Source organism: Pelobates fuscus, chromosome 11 (genome assembly GCF_036172605.1).
Source record: "Pelobates fuscus isolate aPelFus1 chromosome 11, aPelFus1.pri, whole genome shotgun sequence".
In the NCBI taxonomy this organism is placed as follows: domain Eukaryota; kingdom Metazoa; phylum Chordata; class Amphibia; order Anura; family Pelobatidae; genus Pelobates; species Pelobates fuscus.
Window position 1 is genome coordinate 83,927,763 of NC_086327.1, and position 24,689 is coordinate 83,952,451.

Sequence of the window (24,689 nt, forward strand, 5' to 3'; positions counted from 1 at the left end):
TACTGGATTGCTACAATATTCTCATATGTTACTATAGAGTTGTTACAATTTATACCTGTAGTTTGCCACTGTAATGTTATGTGCATGCAGTGTGTACCACTGTCATTTAATGATTCCGACCAATATTTCATGTAGACAGTTATTAATATTTTGGGTGATAGAATTTGGTTGCTAAACTTTTCAATAGTCTATAACACATGCCTACTCTGCCCCCCCCCCCCCTCCACCCCCCCCTTTCCCCCCCCCCTCCCCTTTTCCCCTCCCCCCCACCCCCCCCTCCCCTTTTCCCCTCCCCCCCACCCCCCCCTCCCCTTTTCCCCTCCCCCCCACCCCCCTTTTCCCCTCCCCCCCACCCCCCTTTTCCCCTCCCCCTCCACTCTCCTTTTCCCCTCCCCAGTCGTAAATACCTTCATATGACTGTTCCATCCCTATTCCTCAGGCCTTACTTCACAATCAACTGCATTGAACTGAAGACTGCATTTTTTCTACCTACCCACCCACCCAGGCTCCCCTTAAAGATATAGCATGCTCCCCCAGCTGCTTGAGATTCTCACCCAATTACCTCTTCATTCCCCTAACATCTTACCAATAGCTTCTCTCTGTTAACTCTTTCAGCCATCACCTCCGAACTTCCCCTGCTACCTCTTGTCTCAAATCCCCATGGTTTCCTTTAGATTGTAAGCTCACGGGCCATCTAGCCAAGCACTTTGTATAAAAGAGCTCCAATGGCTAGATATCAGCTTACGGGCAGGGCTCTCTTACCCCTTGTATTTGTATGTGTATATTGTACGTTTCTCAACTAATTGTACAGCGCTGCGGAATCTGTGTGCGCTTTATAAATAGCAATAATAAATAAAAATAAATACATTTTTCTGACACAAAACATATCTTCCAAAAAAAGGGTGAAAAGTCCTGATACCTGACAGTTTATAAAGCCATTTCTATTTGGAGCATTACATTTTATTATATTTATAACAAGACTGATAATATCAGAAGTACTCTGTTGATAATCTGTTAAATCCACTCATTATCCAGATATATAAATGATGTAATGCCTTATATAACACTATATCAGGTATGGTGTGTATGAAATGTCAGGTGTGTTCAGTGGGGGGGGGGGGCTGACACGTCATGTAACAGTACACCTGCACAGCACACACTATGCTCACATGTCAAGGTACCATTAAAAAAAAAACACACACACACAAAAAAAAAATTAACAGCACTGTTCCTGGCAGTCCTGCTGACGTCACATCATCGTGTCCCAATGGGTAGCGCTCCAGCCTCCCTGGACGTGGACCAATTAGAGGTAAGTGCCGGGGATACCAGCTCGCTCCCTGATTGGCTGGAATTCCGCGCTTGGATGACGACAAACCCAGTGCCGGTAAACCGACCAATCAGCGGTCGCCGCGTTCCGGCCTGTGCGCGAGGTACCGCAGACAGCACAGAGGCGAGAAATAGCCCATAGAGCCCGCCGGCCATTGCCCGCAGACAGGCAGGTGAGCAGCAACCTGGGCAGGGCACACTCTGACACACCGACACCGGTACCAGAGACAGACAGGTATCAGTATACCGGGGATGGATGAATGGTGGGAGGGAGGGATAGGACTGGAATATTCTAGACTGGTAGAGCACACACTGTATTATCTCTGTATTAACACACTCCCATTGATTCTCTATACAGAGCTGGCACACCATGTGACTCTCTCATCCTCCCCATCATATTCAGGGAGCTGGGTGGCTGCCTGAGCATCACAGGAGTCATAGTCCAAAACCACTGGCATGCCCAGGACCCTGTGTCACTTGGGGGGTGTGTACAGTGACATGTTTTATCCGGCATGGTGTCCTGGATAGCTATATATATATATATATATATATATATATATATATATATATATATATATATATATATATATATATGTATATGTGTGTGTGTGTGTGTGAGCTAGCTGGCAGTGATACCGGAGAAACTGACGGAAGCCAAGCACAGAGAGATGGACACAGGTTTCTTCAGGAAGGAAGAGATTCTTTATTGGATCACCGATCGGGACTCAGAGGGACTAGCGTCACCAAAATACAGCAAAGTCTGAGTACTGAATACATAGAGTACATTCCTTATATAGCACTGTAGCTCCTCCCACAATTAACTACACCCACACATACCCTTAACCTATTTAATAAATAGAGTCTAAACTCATCCATCCGGTCTAACCACGTGGCTCATCTGATACAAAGGAGAGGGACGCGTAATTCCAGTTCTTACATTCCTGCACCTGGTCAGTACAGTGATAACAGTATCTTAGCTACGTGTACTACAAACACATATACATACATATGCCTTGTGGCAATCTTAGCCTGCCAAACCTGTATTTTACTGGAATTACATCACATTCCCCCCTTTGATGCCTCTGATATTTCACAATTACTTGAGGCATCACTTAACCTTGGTTTGCATATACCTCAGGTTACCATGAACCAGACCAGACTTATCTTATGATGTGAATCTTTTAACACTCATCTTCCTGCATTGGTTCTCCTTGATCTAGAGCCTTATACTTATATATCGCCATTATCTGTGCAGCAGCCTTCCTCTCTGCTATACTTCCTATCAGGCTTTGCACAGACCTAACTACTAAGGGTATAAGACACGGTAGGAGTAGACACAACAGTAAAATCAGTAGGACTCCACCTACCACTGCCTTAAGCCCTCCAAACCACTCATACCAGCTACCAAACCAACTACTTGGATTGTACCCTTTCCATACCTGAGTAGGCACATGCACTAGTTTAACCATATGGCTAGTAAGCTCAGCTATTGCTTGCCCTTCGTCATCTATTTGAAGACAGCAATTGCTCAGGTTAAACTTCCCACATACACCTCCCTCTACTGCCAAAAGGTAATCCAAGGCTAATCTATTTTGGTACACTGCTGTCCTCATCCTGGTATTATGCTTCGCTAGAAGATTGAGTGCTTGTGAGGTCTCATTAGTAATAATCTCAACCACCGCCTGTAATCTTATAATACGGTTGAGCATATAAATTGGGGTTCTATAACCAAAGGTACCATCTTCTGCCCACGTGGCTGGCCCATAATAATCTATGATACGCTGGGGAGGCCATTCATTATCTTCCCAGGTGCCTATCTCTAAGGGTCCCCTTTTCTTCCTATGATTCACATCATACACTTTAACACCTAAAGTCTCACCTGTTTCAATCGGTAACAAGAAGAAGGATGGTTTGAGCATACCCAACACACATGCCCCTTCCCAGTCCTGTGGCAACTCCGAATAGGCTTTCTTACCACAGATCCAGTACAAATTTGCTGGGGCTCTCCAGGTAGATGTGATGGATAAATCAAACCACACATCCTTTAAACTGGCATATCTAGCAAACGGGTTAGATGGTTCTGAGACATTTGAAGCCGACCACCAAGTTGTATTTTTAGTATCATCATCATAAGCTTTTTGCCCTAGACAAGTTAATTCTCCTACAGAAGTATTATACATTATTCCTTTCCTTGCTATGCAAACATAACCTATGATGGAGGTCTTTAATCTCCACTCAGATTTACCTCTAACACTCAAATGATAATCGGCTTGTGTAGATATTAGTTGGTCAACTGCCTCAGAACCGGACATTACCTCCTTTGCTTCCCAAGGCCATTGGTCTCCCATGTTAGTACCTCCACACACATAGCAGTTGGTAACATTAAGACTACCGGCAATACTTTCAGCTAGGTCAATGAACAGGTTTTTAGCGTTATGGGGGATCTTATTATCTATACTCATCTCTTCATAAAAGGAATGGTATACTTGATGAGTCTGGGAGGATACCGTATCAGTCTCTATTCCTATAAACAATAATGTCCCAGGATCTAAACCCGTCCCGTATATCTGAAACCCAAATAAATTTCCATACTTATCTAGGAACTTGTCGGGGTTATTAATAAGTATATGGACTGGGTTGCATTCCATAGACTTACAATAAGGGCTAGTCGGCAACTTAGTCACTATCATGTCTTTATCTACTGTCTGTCCCCAAGTCGCCCACCCCACACAAGACCAATATGGACAAAAGTTATAGTCTTTATTTGGGCATCTAGGACTCACATATTTATTTTTACTACTGGGACAAATATATTTATCATTAGACCCATACGTCCTCTCCCATCTAAGATCCCCACATACATTCCACGGTTTTCTACCACTTGATATCGCCTTACATGCATCAAATAGCAGAACACCCGAAGAATGTACGGATTCTAACACCGTCTTATTAATTAGGGTCCCCTGAGGATCTCCATTCCTGAGAGTCAACCAAATTGTACGAGGTTGATACTCTGGACTGAAGCACTTAGGTTCTCCTACTCCTAAATGGCACACACTATAGTCTATATTTAGGTATCTACATCTTGATACCTCTCCTTTACATTCGTATTGTGAATGCCAAATTAGGGTTTGGGAAATATGGTTACCTGTTCTCGTAGTCTTAATGCATACCTCACAGCTAGGAGTGTCGGTACCTCTACCTTCCTGAATATAAAAACACATATAAATAAACACAATCAAAAGCACATCTTTCGCCGTCATCCTCAGTCTTCGTCCGTGCGATGGAACCTCAGCTTCCAGGATGTGAGGGCTGCAGGGAATGGAGTTCTGCTCGTCTTCACAGGTGTCCCTTCGAGACTTTCCTGGCTTATACACTATGTGTTGGTAAGCGGACAGGCTTTATTATGGCCTTCTCACTCACACCTGTAACAATAAAATTTGTAATCCACAATAATTCCTCGTTACTCCGACTGAGTAGTGCGTTTCAACCGGATCTTGCAGGGATTCTCTGGATCTGCTGTAATTTGCCAAGAATCGACTGCTGCTGGTTTAACCCTGGAGTGATGTATCCACGGAGTTACTTCGGCTACTTTTATCGCTGTAGGGGTAGACAAAAGAACAACATAAGGACCTCTCCACTTGGGCCCTAACGGTACATTATTCCACTCTTTAATCCACACTTGGTCTCCTGGATGATAACTATGAACAGGGGGATAAATATTCACAGGTAATCTATCTTGTACCCATTTCTGTACCTCCTCCATAGTCTTACCCAACTCTACAACCTGCTGCCGGGTAATTCCTTCTCCCAACTGACTCAAGTCCCCCCTTAAGTTACCAAGTACGGGAGGTGGTCGCCCATACATGATTTCAAAAGGAGAGAGGCCCATCCTTCTGGTAGGGGTACTGCGGATTCGCAATAAAGCTATGGGTAAGAGAACGTTCCACTTAAGTTGGGTTTCCTGACACATTTTAGCCAACTGGTTCTTTATAGTTCTATTCATTCTCTCTACCTTACCAGAACTCTGGGGTCTATATGCAGTATGAAGCCTCCACTTTATACCAAGCATATGAGTCAGTTGTTGTAGGCACTGATGAACAAAAGCTGGACCATTGTCCGATCCTATAGAACAGGGTAGTCCATATCGGGGTATTATTTCTCGTAGCAGGAATCTTACAACTTCTCCTGCTTTCTCTGTACGAGTAGGACATGCTTCTACCCAGCCTGAATAGGTGCACACAATTACCAACAGGTAACGATGTCCACCCGATTTAGGCATTACTGTAAAGTCTATTTGTAGATCGGACATGGGGAGTCCCCCCATAAACTGGACTCCTGGTGGCTTTACTGGTCCTTGTCTTGCATTATTCTTAGCACACGTTACACATCTGCGTACAATGGCCTGAGTCAAGTTGGACAATCTTGGTATGTAGAAATGTTTCCTGAGAGATTCTTCAGTACTGTCTCTCCCAGAATGTGTCCCGTTGTGATAATTTTGGACAATTTCTACCGCTAGTGATGCTGGTATGACTATTCTTCCATCTTCTAGCTGATACCACTTGTTCTCCAAATACTTTCCCGGTTCAGTCTTTAACCACTCCTCTTCTTGAGCTGTATAAACTGGAGTCCATTGGGACAGTGGAGTTGGTATAAGAGCAGCTATATGCCCTACATACTCCTGTCTTCCTGATTCAGCAGCACGCTTAGCTGCACTATCTGCCATCCGATTTCCCTTGGTTACATCACCATCTCCTCTCAGATGCGCTCGACAATGTATGATACCGACTTCTTTCGGCTCCCACACTGCTTCCAATAGTTGTAGGATTTCAGCTGCGTACTTGATTTCTTTGCCTTCTGAATTCAGTAGTCCTCTTTCTTTATACAAAGCTCCGTGGGCATGAGTGGTTAAAAACGCATACTTAGAGTCCGTATAGATATTTACTCTTAAACCTTCAGCCAATTGTAACGCTCGTGTTAGTGCTATTAATTCTGCCTTTTGTGCTGATGTTCCTTTCGCCAGTGGCCGAGCTTCTATCACCTTGTCTATTGTTGTCACTGCATATCCTGCATAGCGGATCCCTTCTTTCACATAACTACTGCCGTCGGTGTAATATTGAACATCGGGGTTCTGGATGGGAAAATCACGAAGATCTGGTCTACTTGAAAATACTTCATCCATTACTTCCAAACAATCATGTTGACTTTCAGTAGGTTGCGGCAAAAGGGTAGCTGGATTTAAGGTGTTTACAGTCTCTAAATGCACTCTTGGGTTTTCACACAACATTGCTTGATACTTGGTCATACGGCTGTTACTAAACCAATGATTTCCTTTGTAATCCAACAACGTCTGTACTGCATGTGGGACTCGTACATAAAGTTCTTGACCCAGAGTGAGTTTATCGGCTTCAGCTACTAGCAGGGCGGCTGCAGCTACGGCTCTTAGACAAGGTGGAAGTCCGCTGGCCACTGCATCCAGTTGCTTAGACATGTAGGCAACAGGTCTTTGCCATGATCCCAAGTACTGTGTCAATACTCCCACAGCCATTCTTCTTTGCTCGTGTACATATAAGTAGAATGGTCGTGTGTGATCAGGTAGACCTAATGCTGGGGCACTCATCAAAGCCTTCTTCACATCTTCAAATGCCGTTTGCTGTTCTTGGGTCCATAAGAAGGGGTCGTGCTCTGTACCTTTGATGGCTGCGTACAGAGGTTTTGCCAGTATCGCATAGCTGGGAATCCATATCCTACAGAAGCCTGCTGCCCCCAAGAATTCTCGCACTTGTCTTCTATTCTTGGGTATTGGTATTTGGCAGACAGCTTCTTTTCTCTCTGGCCCCATAATCCTTTGACCTTCAGAGATATGGAATCCCAGATACTTGACAGTTGGCAAACACAACTGAGCCTTCTTCCTGGACACCTTGTATCCTGCCTTCCAGAGAATATGTAGTAGATCGTGCGTTGCTTGCTGACATTTTTCTTTTGTAACTGCTGCTATCAACAAGTCATCTACATATTGTAACAATACACATTCTCCTGGGATAGACTCGAAATCCAGTAGATCTTGACTTAGAGCTGAACCAAATAGGGTAGGTGAATTTTTAAACCCTTGGGGCAGTCTTGTCCAAGTCATTTGGCGTTTTGAGCCCGTTACAGCGTTCTCCCATTGGAAAGCGAAAATACATTGGCTTTCTGCGGCAATTCGGAGGCAAAAGAAGGCATCTTTGAGATCTAAGACTGTGAAGTAAGTAGCCCCGCCCGGAATTAAAGCAAGCAGGTTATATGGATTGGGTACAACTGGATGTATGCTAACAACCGCATCATTGACTGCTCTTAAGTCCTGTACAGGTCGATACTCATCTGTACCGGGCTTTTGAACAGGCAGCAATGGGGTGTTCCAGGGGGAAGTACAGAATTTTAGGATACCATACCGTATGAACTTATCCAGATAGGATTGGATGTTCTTCTTAGCCTTCTGCGGAATGTGATATTGTCTTAGGCTCACTGGATAAACCCCATGTTTCAGTTCAATTTTTATTGGTGGAATATTGCGGGCCAGTCCTGGTGGGTTGTTCTCTGCCCAAACTCCTGGTATGTTAAACAATGTCTCATCACTCCTAGGGTTTTGGCTAGTCAACACTGTATAAAGTCGCCACTCTTCTTCCTTTGGTACGGATAAAGTCATAATACCTGAAGGTCCATTAAACTTTAAGGATGTTGTTCCATTTGGTAGGAACGTAATCTGCGCTTGTAATTTTGATAGCATATCACGTCCCAGCAATTGGACTGGACATTCAGGCATATAAAGGAATTGGTGTTTTACTACGTGGCCTCCCAATGTACAGAGTCGACTTTTAAGAACCGGTTTTTCAGCACTTCTTCCAGTTGCTCCTATCACAGTAATAGTCCTTCCAGATGGAGGAGCAACTAGATTAGTCACCACTGAATGTTCAGCACCAGTGTCGATCATGAACGCACTCCTTTTCCCCCCTATTGATACATCGACCATAGGCTCCGCTCGACCAAGGGGGATGGAGCCCGGTCGGTATCAATAGTCCTCCATGACAGTGTCAGCCAATCCTACAAAGTCCCTACCTTCTCTATCGCGGGACCTTTGCGCTGCTGGAATATACCTGTCTTCCCTAACACTTCCTCTGTTCCCATTACTCCCTCTATAACCATTACTCCCTCCGGGGCCTCCTCTACCTCTCGCTCTACCTCTAAAGTTTCCGTAGCCTGCCCTGGGTTGGTCTCTCTCGTACTGCTCTCTTTGCGGACATTCGTTCCTCCAATGCCCTTCTTCCTTGCAATACGCGCATTGATCCCTACTCAAAGGCTCCCTACTCCATCTATTATTGCCTCTATCTGGGCCCCGTTTATCTACGCCTGCGATCGCTACCGCTAGCATATCAGCCTTTTTACGCATCTTGCGCTCTTCCTCTTTCTTACTTTCTGTATCCCTGTTCATATAGACCTTATTTGCTACCTCCATTAGTTGGGTGATGGACATACCTGCAAACCCTTCTAACTTTTGTAGCTTGCGCTTAATATCTCCGTATGCTTGGCTGACAAAGGCGGAGTTAACCATTCGGGAATTGTCTGCGTCTTCCGGATTAAAGGGGGTATACAAGCGGTATGCCTCCAATAATCGGTCATAAAAGACACTGGGCGCTTCATCGCTTTTCTGGATCACCTCAACTGTCTTCGACATGTTAATGGCTTTCTTTCCTCCGGCTTTCATGCCAGCAATTATAGCGTCTCTATAGGCTCTGAGTTGAACCATATCAGCACCATTTACGTTCCAATCGGGATCGGTGTTGGGATAGTGTGTCGCGGCCCATGCTGCTGGATTGGCTTGGTTCAAAGCACGGGCTCTATCCTCTAATGCTTTAATGGCTGCTTGATTTATTCTTGTCCTTTCCTCATTGTTAAATAAAGTCATTAATAACTGCTGGCAATCAGCCCATGTCGGATTATGTGTCTGTACTATTGAGGTGAACAGATCAGTCATGGCTTGTGGTTTCTCAGTATACGAGGAATTATGGGTCTTCCAGTTTAAAAGGTCGGTAGTGGTGAAAGGGACATATACGAAGACAGGGTCAGCGTGTGCCATTTGACCTGCGGCATCGATATAAGCTGACCCGGGATTTAAGCGAAGAGGCATCTGATAGTGCTTTAATTGTTGGGCACCAGTCAACTGTCGGGTTTGGATGGGGCTACGTAGGGAAGCGTCAGTCATGGGTTCCGGTCGGGGAGATATAGGGTATGGGGATGTGGGAGGTTGGTTTTGGGAAAAGGTAGTGAATAGAACACTTCGGGCCGAGCTAGATGAAGCTTGACCGGAAGTCTGAAGTGGCGCCAAATCAGGATATTCGTTTCTAATGGGGGTGGGTTCTGGTTCCGGAAGGGGAGATTTAGTACGAGGGGGGGTGGATCCTGTACTGGAGGAGGAAGCGGAAGTGGATGAGGGTAATGAGGGAAGGGTTACAGACTTCCTGTATTTGCGTCACTTCCTCTTACCGGAAAGTAAGGGGGCGGCAAAGGGATCTCGGACTCAGGGGGCGTGTCCAAAATGGGCCTAACACCAGCCCTAGTGGACGAACAAGTCCTAGCTACCATGAGGCGACACTGTTCCTCGTGGCATGTCCGGAGCCATTTTGGCGAGTCATTTACGGCCTGTCTCCAACAATCAATATAAGGAAACTGGCCGTAAAGTTCAGGCCTACCTGATACAGCCACGTGTAAGCGCTGTACCAGAGTTGGATCCAAACTGCCACGTGGCGGCCATGCCGCAACCAAAGTAGGCCACTCCCTAGTGCACAAAGTGACCAAACGTACAGGAGACATCTTTACCCCAAAATCACAAACTTTGAATCCCTTTTTTAAAATTCTTAACCATACATCCTAAGGGATCCGGAATCGTTGACTGCGACGCACCCATATTTAACAGTGGAACGTCGTCGACAACGATTACTATACACGCGTACTATTCAACAGTCACACCCGTTTCCTCTGGCAACAGCACCACGTGGTATGGTTACCAAGTGAAACGTACACAATAACAATAAACACTCAGGGAATTCCCATACACACACAGCTGCTACACCAGTCACTATATAATCAATATTATGCCCTTTGGCGTAACTACACAGTCACCCACGCTATAATTCTCTATATACGAATTACCCGTCTATAACACACCCCAGTAACATCGTCTTTTACAAATAGCGGTTACAGTACGGTTAGCATAGGTCAAAGCACAAGTTAAGGTCACAATACAATTATTAGTGGTTATGGTGTTAAACATGCAATGGACGACAATGATTAGTACTTATTATACAGTGTCAGTAAATATACAGGGTTATGGTACCGTGCACTATAATACAGCAACACACTATTAACACTCTCGCTAGACGGCTGAGCTCGCGCTATCTAACAAGATATACACTTTACTAAACAATCATTAACACATTTACAATTCCCAACTAAACTATTGGCCAGTACCTTGAATGGACTACCTAAAACTATATACACCCGTTTTGGTTAGCCACACTGCCCAATCACCACATATATAGCGAGCTAGAGAACCGAATTTACACAGGCGCCTCTTAGTCGCACTATCAAAAGTCTAGTGGGTTCCAAATTTACACGCCTTCCCACTTAGCCCAGATAGGATGAGAACTAGCGAACCGAATTTACACAGGCGCCGCTTAGTCTCCCGGTCCCTCCGACCTAGCGAACGTAATATACACCCTAGAACGCTAGTCTAGACAAGACACCGGTGTCCGGCTAGGGCTATCTTACACCTGGACCCCGCCTGACTAACCAAATCAAACGGTCTGACTAAAGAGCGTTCGATCGAGCGGTGCGCCTTCGCTCCTTCCCTCCGACAGAGGGGGCAGATACAGATTCAAAAACCCCTTTGGGCCTACCGCACAATCGGTATACCCCTAGCGGGTCCTGCCGTCTAAAACAGCAGTTATCTTACCTCCTCGTTCCTGAACCTGAGTTCACACTCATCGACGGGGACACCCCAGCACTTCTCACGTAGAGGCCGATGATCTCCTGGACAACAGACCAGTGGCGCCGAGACGAAGGGAGGTCCACGCAGAAGTTCAGGGGTGCAGCCGTAGAGAACGTGGGCAAAGATAGACCGTCTCACGCCTCTGCCTCTCAGCTACCGTTGAACGATGAGCTTCCCGGCCAATGCACCAAATGATACCGGAGAAACTGACGGAAGCCAAGCACAGAGAGATGGACACAGGTTTCTTCAGGAAGGAAGAGATTCTTTATTGGATCACCGATCGGGACTCAGAGGGACTAGCGTCACCAAAATACAGCAAAGTCTGAGTACTGAATACATAGAGTACATTCCTTATATAGCACTGTAGCTCCTCCCACAATTAACTACACCCACACATACCCTTAACCTATTTAATAAATAGAGTCTAAACTCATCCATCCGGTCTAACCACGTGGCTCATCTGATACAAAGGAGAGGGACGCGTAATTCCAGTTCTTACATTCCTGCACCTGGTCAGTACAGTGATAACAGTATCTTAGCTACGTGTACTACAAACACATATACATACATATGCCTTGTGGCAATCTTAGCCTGCCAAACCTGTATTTTACTGGAATTACATCACAGCAGAGCAGGAAAAGTGCTGCCCAGCCATAGGCAAACATGCAGCATGGGGGAGAGCAGAGGGAAAATGAAGTTGGATGCTAAAGGGCAGAACTCTTCATGGGCAGCCCATCAGCATGTACTGTAGACTTAATGTGGGTGCAAGGGTTCCTGAGACATCTGGTAAGTGTATCAGGGTTATTTGCTACAGTCTGGATTGTGAGAATTGCCAGGGCTCACAGGGAATTTCATATTCTAAGGTCAAAATAGCTGAACTGAACAAAAATTCTCCCACCGTGCTTTTGGTTTGCCTACCTTGAACTTGAATTTTAATTCTCACTAAATAGGGTTATTTATTGAAGCTAGAAATTGGCTGGAATTCACGGTGAATATTCTACAAAAAAACTTCTACAAAGTGATTTGTTTTCAGTTTGTCTCTTTTTTTTTTTTTTTTTTTGTGTGCTTTTTTTTTGCTTTTTCTTTAAATCTAAAATTTGCTTTGAACCTCTAGCAATTGTCACTTTGTAAACCTGAGAGTGAATTTCAAAATTTAGGCCAAAAAAGCCCAATTTTAGAAATTCCCTCCAAGTGAGCCATGTTGTAATTTCAGCTCCTTTGGCCTACAATCTGAAAGTCACTTTAAATTCCTGACTGTTTGGTGATTTGGCCCTGTAGGTGTACACACCACTGGACATAATTTTAAGAAGTGGGGTACACTAATTTTGGGAGAGCAAGTGATGGACCTTATTTTGTGGGTGCATAGTTAAATTACCTTGAACCTGGTGAATGTATTGGCGATTAACGCTTCTTAGTTAGGTATTCTTTAAACTAATTTCGCATATATAGAATGTTAAGCCTAAAGACAAATGCTTCTATTGGAATGGAGTCTTAGTGAGGATGATGAGGTGTTTATTGGCACTGCATCAGTGATTTGCAATACCTTTTGAAGCAGAGTGACCAAGTTATTTTTCCAAGTGACAACAGTTAATTAAGTAGCCATATTATTAAAAGGATAGGGTGATAAAATGAGCTTGACGGGTGAGGGGGGCATGTTTATTAACACCGCTGCTGTATTCCATTCTGTCCCAAATGCAATTATTTTCGAATCACATTTAAGATAATGAAGTTTACATGGGAGCATATTAGTGAGGTGTTAATACTTTGGTTGATTCACTGAACCAGGAATTGTGAAAAATATACAAATTAAATAACAGAGCTGAATAAATAATTGAGCTGTAATTGGGTTTCTTACAAGTTCAAGTAATCATTTATACAACACTGTAGCATATGGTCAATTCATACCGAACCCGTTATTTTTTTTTATTTTTTATTTTTTTATTTCCTTCTCCTCTTTCAGCCAACATGCATTCAGCAGAGCGGCAAGAAAACATCTTGAAGATGGGACCAGTTTGGATTTTTGGATTATTTTTAATCACTCTTTTACCTTCACAGACAGGTATGGTTCTGTCTTGCATATCCTTTGCTTCTTAGTCAATCACTTGAAAGGTTACTCCAATAAAAAAAAAGTGTTTTCATAACATGATATTGTTAGATGGTCATGGTGCTTAGAATAACTTTCTAATTTTCTACTAGAGAAAATACAAATACTTAGGTCCACAAAGTATAACATTTTATATAACCCTGGAGTGTCTGTTGATCCAAAACATGCCAAAAAATGACCTCCATTAAAGGGACACAGTAGGCACCCAGACCACTTCAGCTCATAGAAGTGGTCTAGGTGCGGTCTCCCTATTGCACTTAGTGTTGCAATGTAAAATATTTCAGTTCCAGAGAACTGCAATATTTACATTGCAGCTTCTAAGACTGCCCTCTGTGGCTGTGTAACAGACAGCCACTAGAGGGCTTCCAGAATCCAAACTGACTTTTGGTCCGTTATCTGATGTTGGACGTTCTTACGGACCTCCAGCGTCAGATTCCCCCACAGGAAAGCATTGAATAAGGAAAGCATAAGAAATATAAATTTTCCATATGATTTTGCCGCTATTGCCCAGGCTGGACACGCAGGCTCTAAAATAAAATCTAATTATACACAGTACCTCCCTAAACCCTACTCCCATGCTATTAAAAAAACAAACCCCCCAAAAAACCCTCAAGGGGACAGGATAGGCAGCTTTCATGTTTTTATTTTTGTCCTACTTGATAATTGGTTGATGGACATAGATACTGTGGGGCACTGTCTTTTCTTACGCGGGGAGTAAGTCCATTTTCCATTGAACGATTGAGCATGTCATCTGACACGCGAAGCTAGGGAGGCTACGCTATTCCAGTACTGGAAGTACTCTGCAACATACATTGTACAATAACCTGATGCTTACATTAACCCTTTAAACTGGTTGGGTCTTACAGAGAGCGGAGTGAAAGAACCCATTGCATTTAAAGAACGTTTTTGTGTGGCTTGCAGAAGTGTTTTTATGCCAATAAAACCTTATTTGAAATAATTTTAAGGCGCTATTCATTTCGATTAGCATTTCCAGCAATTTAGTTCAGCTCATTTTTCACAGATAACCCTTAGTGTACAGATGTCAAACCCATGGCGTCATAGATGCTTGTAAACTACCTTTCCCGTGTTGCTTAGCCAGTTTAAAAGTTGCCGTGAGACAAGAAGGTAGTAGTGCATTCTCTGAAAGAGGAACTATCACTGTCTATTGATCGTTCCTGTTTTTTAAAGGGGATTCTCCTTTTATTCCTCATTCATGTAACACTCACAAATCTCAAGTTAAAACAGGCACATATTGAATAAACATCTCCTTAAAGAAGCATTCTTTTGCCAAAAATGTTTTTTTTTTTTGTTTTTTTTTTGTTTTTTTTAAACTTAAAACTATTTTGTAGCCATACCCTCAAATAGAACATGCATATATTTTTTGGTTTGCATGTTTTCTTTGGGGGTAAGTGGGGGAAAAAACTGCTTGCAAAAGCTATCGCTGACCTTATTGCTTATTCTCACTGGGAAGCCTCAGTACTGAAGCTGCACATGAACCGGTACACGCAATCACAGCTTTCCAAAGCTTATCAATGAGCTGTAGTACAGCTCACGGAGTATGGGAGAAGGCAGGTATGCTCTAGCCCAGCATGTCTGCCACTTCTGTTAACTCCACTGTCAGCCAGGGATGAGCTTTCAGAATCGGTTACAAAAGGTCAGACTCCAGACACACAAGTCACTTGAGGAAACTGAAGTGCTTTATGTGTCTATAGCAGTGATGGCTAACCTTGGCACCATAAATAGTTTCTGGACTACATTTCCCATGATGCTCAGCTAGCTTTTAGAGTCTAAAAGGTAGCTGAGCATTAAGGGAAATATAGTCCAGAAACTCTTTATGGTGCCAAGGTTAGCCATCACTGGACTAGAGTGTTCCTTTATGCAATTATGAATATTGATTAACTTAATGTTATTTTATTTACTCTACCACATTGATATTGCTTTATTATTTATTTATTTATTTTTTTTATAATACTTTTTCAATAGGCTTTTTTTTCCTTTTGTTTTTTAGGTTCCGTGGCTGTTATGTCTGTTGATATGGGAAGTGAGTGGATGAAAGTGGCTATTGTAAAGCCCGGTGTTCCTATGGAAATAGTCTTAAACAAGTAAGAGATGTGGAATTGTAAACCAGCCTTGCTAGTAAATAAATTCTCCTACATCTGTGATACTGATGTATACATATATTCTTCATCGGGCATGGCATGTGTAGTTTTGCTTATACCCGAGATTGGGTGACCTAGCAACATCATCTACTGATTGGTAAAAAAATTTTTTTTTTTATTCTCAGTTATTAATCTGACTAGTATAACCCCTTAAGGACCAAACTTCTGGAATAAAAGGGAATCATGACATGTCACACATGTCATGTGTCCTTAAGGGGTTAATGTATTATCTGGGTGCGTATGGGATTATTCACTAAACCATGTTTTGTGGAGAATGAACAAGTGGATAAAAAATGTAGGGCAGGAATACCAATCTGGAATAGTAGCAGAGTTAGATTGTTTTCTAATTTTGGGATACATTTTGCTATTAATTTGTCTTTTCTCCACAATGTCCTGTTTTATGTCCTCTCAGTGGAAAAACAGTGCAGCCCGACATCCCTATTTGGCCTAATAAACAAACATTTATCCTATTAATATTATGTTTATATAATGTTCGTTTTCTTCACCTAGGCTTACCCCAATTCTGATGCCCAGTTCTTATTCCAGACTCTTCTTTTTCCAGACATTACACTAGATCAACCCCCTATTATTGTTTTGTTCATCCCTCTAAACTTTCCCACATGCTTACTCAGTCCTATTCCCTCAAACCTCCTCTCACTTATGTCAATCACTAACTCCACATCTTTCACCCAGTCTTGTTTATTTCCCTTTGTCAACTAAATATCTCCTCTTACTCTACAGATTTGTTCAATTTCCATATAACGTATCCCATCCCTTCTGCATCTTCCTCCTTCCCCGTCTGCCTTAATTTAATGTTCTCCCATTTCATTTGTTCCCATTCTTTTCTCATAGCTTCCTCTTTTAATTCACTGTACCCTTTTCTCTTCACTCCACATCTTTATTCTACCACACTCATCTTTCCAATTAAGGCTTCAATTTCATATTTTTGAAAACCGTTTTTAAAATATTAAATATTTAAAAAAAGCAAAAAAAGTGTGTGTGTGTGTGTGTGTGTGTGTGTGTGTGTATATATATATATATATATATATATATATATATATATATATATATATATATATATATATAATTTTCATAGACTTTTTTTTTTTAATTATTATAAATATTAAACCATTCGGAAAGCTTATTGAATCGAAACCTAAAATCCCCCATTACACGATCTCCTCTTTCCTGTCCATTTATGATGAGACAAATCTGTTTGTTTTTTAAATGTGCTTATTTTGGACAGATATCTTTTCTTTCTGTGAAAATTAAAATCAATTGAGGCATCTAAGAATGGTGTTTGAAAACACCTTCACTATGTCAAATCTAAATTGCAAATTAGGTTTTACCACCACTTTTCCTCTGTGTACTTTAATTTGTTTGCCTGAATGCCAATTTATTTTTACGTGCTATTGTGTTTTTAAGGGAGTCCCGAAGGAAAACCCCTGTCACAATTGCCTTGAAGGAGAATGAACGTCTGTTTGGGGACAATGCACAGGGAATTGTAAGTTATTTTTATATCACAAATGCTTAATATAAAAAGCTCTAAGAAGCAGTGGTTATGTGTGTTTTATTTTTTTTATTTCTTTTAATTTATTTCTTTTTATGTGCCTTTATAATGTTTTTCCCTAGTTCTCCTCCTTTACAGTTATTTTTCTTCTGCTTTGTGTTTTTAAATGTTTTTTTTTTTTTTTTTTTTTTTTAACAGGCTGTCAAAAATCCAAAAGTTACATTCCGTTACTTCCAAGATTTACTTGGGAAAAGGGCAGGCAACCCCCAGGTTGAGGCATTTAAAACCAGGTTCCCTGAATACAATCTGGTGGATGATGAACGTCGTGGAACAGTTCTCTTCAAGTTATCTGAGTGAGTTATTTAGGCAATACCCCTCCTAATCGTATTAAAACAGGAGTAGGTAACATTTGGCTCTCCAGGTGTTGTAAACTACATTGCACATAATGTGCTTACAGCCAAAATGTTGGTAAAGCATCAGGGGAGATGGAGTGCCAACGTTTGCCTAGCCCTTTCAATTCCAGGCTTATTCACTAAAGTGATAAGTGTTTGGATATGCATAGTGAACTTCATATTTTATGGCCAAAAGATGATAATTGAGGGGGGGGGGGGGGGGACACGACACCATTCCAAGTTGGCTACACTTCCAGTTCAGCTATTTTGATCTAAAACTTAAAATTAAATTAACTTGGAATTTCTGACAATTTTCACTTTATACAAAGATATATAGAATTTCTCACACACTCATGGATAGTGTCCACATACAGTGCTGTATAAATCTCAATTAAAAAAGTGATTGTGATAAAAAGTGAAATAACTTCCCTGAGCAATATAGGATATGCCCGAAGATTTCCTCCTATCTTCAATTCAACATGTGTATGGTATAGGGCTATTCCAAGCTAGGGAAATAAGAAATATATGGCATAGTGCAATACTGTATATACTATAATTGGATATATGGGCAAGTGACAAATGCTCACTCACACTTTAACACCCCAAGAAGTGCCTTCAGAAATATACTTGGTGTGTCTTCTTTGCTTCAAATGCTTGGTAAATGTGAATTTCTTGTTTTTTATGTGAGATTCACATTTACCAAGCATTTCAAGCAAAGAAGACACACCAAGTTTATTTCTGAAGGCACTTCTTGGGGTGTTAAAGTGTGAGTGAGCATTTGTCACTTGCCCATATATCCAATTATAGTATATACAGTATTGCACTATGCCATATATTTCTTATTTCCCTAGCTTGGAATAGCCCTATACCATACACAATTTTCACTTTAGCAAATAACTCTGTAATGTGGTAAAGAGCTAATGAGCGTGATTGAAGTCTGTTCCTTCTGTTGCTCTCAGTGTTTGGCTTTTGATGAATTGCTTATTTCCTAATCAAACTGGACTGCAGAGTTCTCACATTTTACTTCAAAGTAAAATGGGTCTTAATGTACAGTGAAACCAAATTACCACTGACTTTTATATTGGGCTTCAGTAGCTGAATTTGCTTTAGTGTCTACTTGCATTACGCCAAAAGGGGTTAGTCAGGAATCCTTATGTTCCTTGTCTCACAAATATCAATCTAACTCTTCCACCTGTGCCTTTTTTTTGTTTCCTTACATCTGCAGTGATTTAATGTATTCACCCGAGGAACTACTAGGAATGATGTTAAACTATTCCAGGTCTCTGTCAGAGGAATTTGCAGGTGAGTTGCAATCTTGCTTCTGTTCGCTAAATTCTTGTGTCAAAGACCCCAAGGTATGGTTCCTTTATTTAAAAAAAACAAACAAACTTACTTTACAATAAACACCTTGAACTAAAGCTTCTATTCAAAGCTACCAACAAAATATCAGTACAGAGGAAGGGTAAACGAAAGCTTTACGTGTGCTCAGAAAATACAGTGTTGCTTTAAAATGTCAGTGGGTTTGGCTGTTTTACGTACAATATGAGCTTGTAAATTATCATTATTATTATTATTATTATTATTATTGGTATTTAGCGCCAGCATATTCCGTAGAGCTTTACAATATTATAAGATGGGGAGATTTAACAATAAATGAGACCATTCTAAAAACTTACAAGAACAGTAGGTTGAAGAGGACCATGCTCAAATGATCTTACAGTCTAGAGCAGGGGTTCCCAACCCGGTCATCGAGTACCCCCTAACAGTCCAGGATTTAGGGATTACACAGTTGTGTCTAAGGTGTTGTTTTTTAGAAAAAGAAAAAAAAACACTTTAGACACAACAGGGTAATCCCTAAATCCTGGACTGGTAGAGGGGTTACTTGAGTACTGGGTTGGGAACCCCTGGTCTCAACGGAACCCTCTAGATATGTATTGCAAGTGCATATCTAAAGGGTTGTAGTTCCCATTTCACGATTATTCCTGATGTAATACAGTTTAATTAGCTGAAGATAATGAATAACCGTATTGCATTTCTTGGTGGAACTAGATTATCTCCTTGAAGATTTGACCAAAGTGAACTGGGAACAAAAATTCTTATGGAATAATTTATTTATTTTAAATTTGTTTACAGTTTACATACAGAACAACTGTTTACAACTAGATAAGAGACTCTTGTATATCAAACCCTTCACTGACTCAGATTTTTTTTTAAGAACATCTGCAGGAATTATGAAAGCAATGAGTCCAACATAGATTCTTATCTATGGTCATAATGGGATAAGCTACACTCGCTAATATATGGATAGTGTAAATAAAAAATAAATATTAAATGTGTTTACATTAAATTATGAAAAGTATAACAATTAAAAACATATGTGAAAATAAATATATATTCACTGTATACACATTTTTTTTCTTAATTTACACTAACCATACATTAGTGAGTGTAGATTACCCCATTATGACCAATAGATAACAATCGGTTTGCCTCTGTATTTTATGTATAATGCAATTAAAATGTGTAATTATAACTGCACCTCATTGTATTATGACCACTTTCACCAGCTGAATTCTTACGAGTTGTTATTTTTCTGTCTTTGTACCTTGTCTTCACCACATCCTTTCTTTCTCTGGCCACATAATTTCCCTGAAACATCACCAGTGTCCACACCCATCTCCACGAGCTCACACTGCATTGATCTGCCTGTAGATTATTTATTCTTAGAAGTGTGATCACATAGATTTTCCACCTCACAGGTCTGTTCCCTTTTGTGCTATAATTACACAACTTGCATATCTGTGCTCTAATTCCAAGTAGCACTGTACTATAAGCTTTCTTTTATTTAGTGCTAACAGTTGAACGTTACAGATTATAAACAATACTGTCCCTTTCCTCACTTTGCCTCTGCAGAGCAGCCAGTGAAGGATTTGGTGATTACAGTGCCAGTCTTCTTCAACCAGGCAGAGCGTAGGGCTGTCCTTCGTGCCGCTCAGCTTGCTGGACTTAAGGTCCTACAACTTATCAATGATAACACCGCAGTCGCTTTGAATTATGGAGTGTTTCGGAGGAAAGACATCAATGCCACAGCACAGGTTTGTGTTGGCATTCCCAAATGTATTTCTACTTTGTTTTTATGTCTGGATTTGTATAATTTTTTTTTGTTTTGCATGGGTTTCTCAACTTTCCTTTTGAACTCTTTACCTTTTAGCCGCTCTTTTATTGAAAACATAATGGTACAATAGTAGATTCCATTGTTTGTCTTTACTAATCACCTTCCACCTTTACTATATTCTTTAACTTACTTTTTCTGTCTGTTTCCAATTCACCTGGTGATCAGATGTGATTCATGGATTTTATAAGTGTGCGTATATACATATATAATATATTTTTAACACCAGAGTTATACTTTCTACATCCCTCTTATTGCAGAGTATCATGTTTTATGACATGGGGTCTAGGAGTACAGTCTGCACCATTGTGACTTACCAAACTATAAAGACAAAAGACTCTGGCACTCAACCACAGCTACAAATTCGTGGTGTTGGGTAAGAAGCCTAATTTTCATTGATGCAATGCTTTCAGTATTGTTTAAAGAAAACATATATTTTTTTTTTTTTTTTCATGGATTAAATATTCAATAGCTAGTGTAGGCACCAACTCTCCCTGCTTAGAATGACTTCTAAATGCAGTGTATTAATCAGTTCCTTCCTATAATGATGAGTGGAACTGCAGAGGGTGGATCTTATTTATGTATATGCTGGACTGTGATTTATGGATTAACAAACACCCTATAGACAAGAACATTGGTTCCCAAACTAGTCCTCATGACCTAGCAACAGTACAGGTTTTATCACCATTAGAAAAAAAGGGTAATGCATAAATGCTGGATTGTTGGTGGGCTATGAGGACTGGTTTTGGAACCACTGGACTAGAATAAGCGACTTCTGATAAGAGGACAAAGAGGCTAGAGGATGAGTGCAGAAACATTAACAAAAATATTTGGATACATCTCTGCCTAATTTGTCTTTTTTAAAGGTGACTCAGTTTGTTTAAATTTCACTTTTAAAAAAAAAATTAAATAATAATTTTCTTCCTCAGGTTTGATCGCACACTTGGGGGACTGGAGATTGACTTGCGTCTCCGGGACCATTTGGCAAAACTGTTTAATGAACAGAAGAAGTCCAAGAAGGATGTGCGCGAGAATCAGCGTGCAATGGCCAAGCTTCTCAAGGAAGCTAACCGTGTAAAGACCATTCTGAGTGCAAACAATGACCACATGGCACAGGTAGGCTATACTACCCACATTTTATTTACACTGCTTTAAAGAAGAGCCTCCTAAAAGAATGTTTTGCTCTTATTTACACTTGGCTTTGTCCAGTGAATATTAAGATGGCAAAACCTCAGAGTAGCTTGGTGGTGAACATCAGGGACTTTTCTGTCAGGGCATTGTTATTTATTACTTTCTGGGATACATTTTCCTTTGTAGATTGAAGGCTTAATGGATGACATTGACTTCAAAGCGAAGGTGACACGCCAAGAACTCGAGGAACTGTGTGCGGATATCTTTGCAAGAGTTTCTTCACCTGTTCAGCAAGCTCTGAGCAGTGCAGAAATGAACTTGGTGAGTGCCATGGAGTATATTGTTGCGTGGTGTATATTCTTGTTACTAAGTGGTCCAGTTGTGTGATATTGAATATAATTTTAAAAACTATTTGTACATTTATTTTTAAGTCTCTTCTCTTTCTAACCTCTTTGATCTGTTAATTTAATTATCAAGTTTACTCACAAGAGAGACTCGTCAGGAGTTCAAAGTAAATTTCAAATTTAAGGCCAAAGCAACAGAACTGAAAGCATAATTTGACAAAATCCCCAAATTCTCACTTTGTTTAGTTTCTCGTCCTATATTTTAAATTGCTTAAACTATGAACAAACCACTTGGCTATCCATATTTTATTTGTCGTTTTTAGGATGAAATTGATCAGGTTATCCTGGTGGGTGGATCCACACGTGTCCCTAAAGTTCAGGAGCATCTTCTTAAGGCTGTTGGGAAGTAAGTAGAATATATATCAGATCTGTGTTTAATAATGTATTGACCTTCCAGCGACTTCACGTGGAAGGGGTTTTCAATCACTATTTATCCACACCATAACATTCTTGGTTTGTGCAAGGATTCCATGTAAAAAATGGAACAATGTGGCAAAAATCCACAGATTAAATTGCAGCGGTAACCTCACTGCAAATTTGAGATTTCTGTGGGAAAAGAAAGTCTTGACTTGCGTACAGATCTGTGTTTAACACTGTATTGAATAAATATGGATATACCGTATATACTCGAGTATAAGCCGACCCGAATATAAGCCGAGGCCCCTAATTTTATCCCAAAAAACTGGGAAAACTTATTGACTCGAGTATAAGACTAGGGTGGGAAATGCAGCAGCTACTGGTAAATTTCTAAATAAACTTAGATCCTAAAAAAAAATATATTGAATATTTATTTACAGTGTGTGTATAATGAATGCAGTGTGTGTGTGTGTGTGTGTGCGTATGTGTGTGCGTATGTGTGTGCGTATGTGTGTGCGTATGTGTGTGCGTATGTGTGTGCGTATGTGTGTGCGTATGTGTGTGCGTATGTGTGTGTGTGTATGTGTGCGTATGTGTGTATGTGTGCGTATGTGTGTAGTGTGCGTATGAGTGCAGTGTGCGTATGAGTGCAGTGTGCGTATGAGTGCAGTGTGCGTATGAGTGCAGTGTGTGTGCGTATGAGTGCAGTGTGCGTGCGTATGAGTGCAGTGTGTGTGCGTATGAGTGCAGTGTGTGTGCGTATGAGTGCAGTGTGTGTGCGTATGAGTGCAGTGTGTGTGCGTATGAGTGCAGTGTGTGTGCGTATGAGTGCAGTGTGTGTGCGTATGAGTGCAGTGTGTGTGCGTATGAGTGCAGTGTGTGTGCGTATGAGTGCAGTGTGTGTGTGTGTATGAGTGCAGTGTGTGTGTGTATGAGTGCAGTATGTGTGTGTATGAATGCAGTATGTGAATGCAGTGTGTGCAGGGCCGGTGCAAGGATATTTGCCGCCGTAGGCAAAACATTTTTTGCCGCCCCCCCCCCCCCCCCCCCATATGTCCTGACTTCCCCTCCTCCTCCCTCAGTGGTCCTTACCTCCCCACCCCCGTGTTCCTTCACCCCCCCCCCCCCCAGTGGTCCTGACTCACCCCTCCCCTAGTGGTCCTTACCCTCCCCTCCCCTAGTGGTCCTTATCCCACCCCCTCCCCTCCCCTAGTGGTCCTTATCCCACCCCCTCCCCTCCCATAGTGGTCCTTATCCCACCCCCTCCCTCTCATAGTGGTCCTTATCCCCCTTCTCCCTCCCATAGTGTTCCTTATCCCCCACCCCCTCCCTCTCATAATGGTCCATATACCCCCCCTCCCTCCCATAGTGGTCCTTATCCCACCCCCTCCCATAGTGGTCCTTATCCCACCCCCTCCCATAGTGGTCCTTATCCCACCCCCCCTCCCATAGTGGTCCTTATACCCCCCTCCCTCCCATAGTGGTCCTTATCCCCCCCCTCCCTCCCATAGTGGTCCTTATCCCCCCCCCTCCCTCCCATAGTGGTCCTTATCCCCCCCCCTCCCTCCCATAGTGGTCCTTATCCCCCCCCCTCCCTCCCATAGTGGTCCTTATCCCCCCCCCTCCCTCCCATAGTGGTCCTTATCCCCCCCCCTCCCTCCCATAGTGGTCCTTATCCCCCCCCCTCCCTCCCATAGTGGTCCTTATCCCCCCCCTCCCTCCCATAGTGGTCCTTATCCCCCCCCCTCCCTCCCATAGTGGTCCTTATCCCCCCCCCCTCCCTCCCATAGTGGTCCTTATCCCCCCCCCCTCCCTCCCATAGTGGTCCTTATACCCCCCTCCCTCCCATAGTGGTCCTTATACCCCCCTCCCTCCCATAGTGGTCCTTATACCCCCCTCCCTCCCATAGTGGTCCTTATCCCCCCCCTCCCTCCCATAGTGGTCCTTATCCCCCCCCTCCCTCCCATAGTGGTCCTTATCCCCCCCCCTCCCTCCCATAGTGGTCCTTATCCCCCCCTCCCTCCCATAGTGGTCCTTATACCCCCCTCCCTCCCATAGTGGTCCTTATCCCCCCCCCTCCCATAGTGGTCCTTATACCCCCCCTCCCTCC

At 42.2% G+C, this 24,689-nt stretch overlaps 1 protein-coding gene across 3 annotated transcripts in view; it reads left to right on the forward strand.

Annotated features, from left to right (window-relative positions):
* The first annotated feature begins 1,401 nt into the window (after window positions 1-1,401).
* Window positions 1,402-24,689, forward strand: part of HYOU1 (hypoxia up-regulated 1) — a 41,044-nt gene continuing 17,756 nt past the window's right edge. Inside the window, exons 1-11 of one of the 3 annotated variants that reach the window (XM_063436316.1) lie at window positions 1,402-1,499; window positions 13,311-13,409; window positions 15,463-15,556; window positions 17,039-17,117; window positions 17,322-17,476; window positions 18,741-18,817; window positions 20,429-20,610; window positions 20,948-21,063; window positions 21,617-21,803; window positions 22,005-22,139; window positions 22,486-22,568. In XM_063436316.1, the coding sequence (XP_063292386.1) occupies window positions 13,316-13,409; window positions 15,463-15,556; window positions 17,039-17,117; window positions 17,322-17,476; window positions 18,741-18,817; window positions 20,429-20,610; window positions 20,948-21,063; window positions 21,617-21,803; window positions 22,005-22,139; window positions 22,486-22,568 (1,202 nt within the window). In that variant the 5' untranslated portion in view covers window positions 1,402-1,499; window positions 13,311-13,315. Of the gene's footprint in view, window positions 1,562-13,310; window positions 13,410-15,462; window positions 15,557-17,038; window positions 17,118-17,321; window positions 17,477-18,740; window positions 18,818-20,428; window positions 20,611-20,947; window positions 21,064-21,616; window positions 21,804-22,004; window positions 22,140-22,485; window positions 22,569-24,689 lie in introns of all 3 variants that reach the window. The other 2 variants (XM_063436317.1, XM_063436315.1) reach the window with 2 other exon arrangements.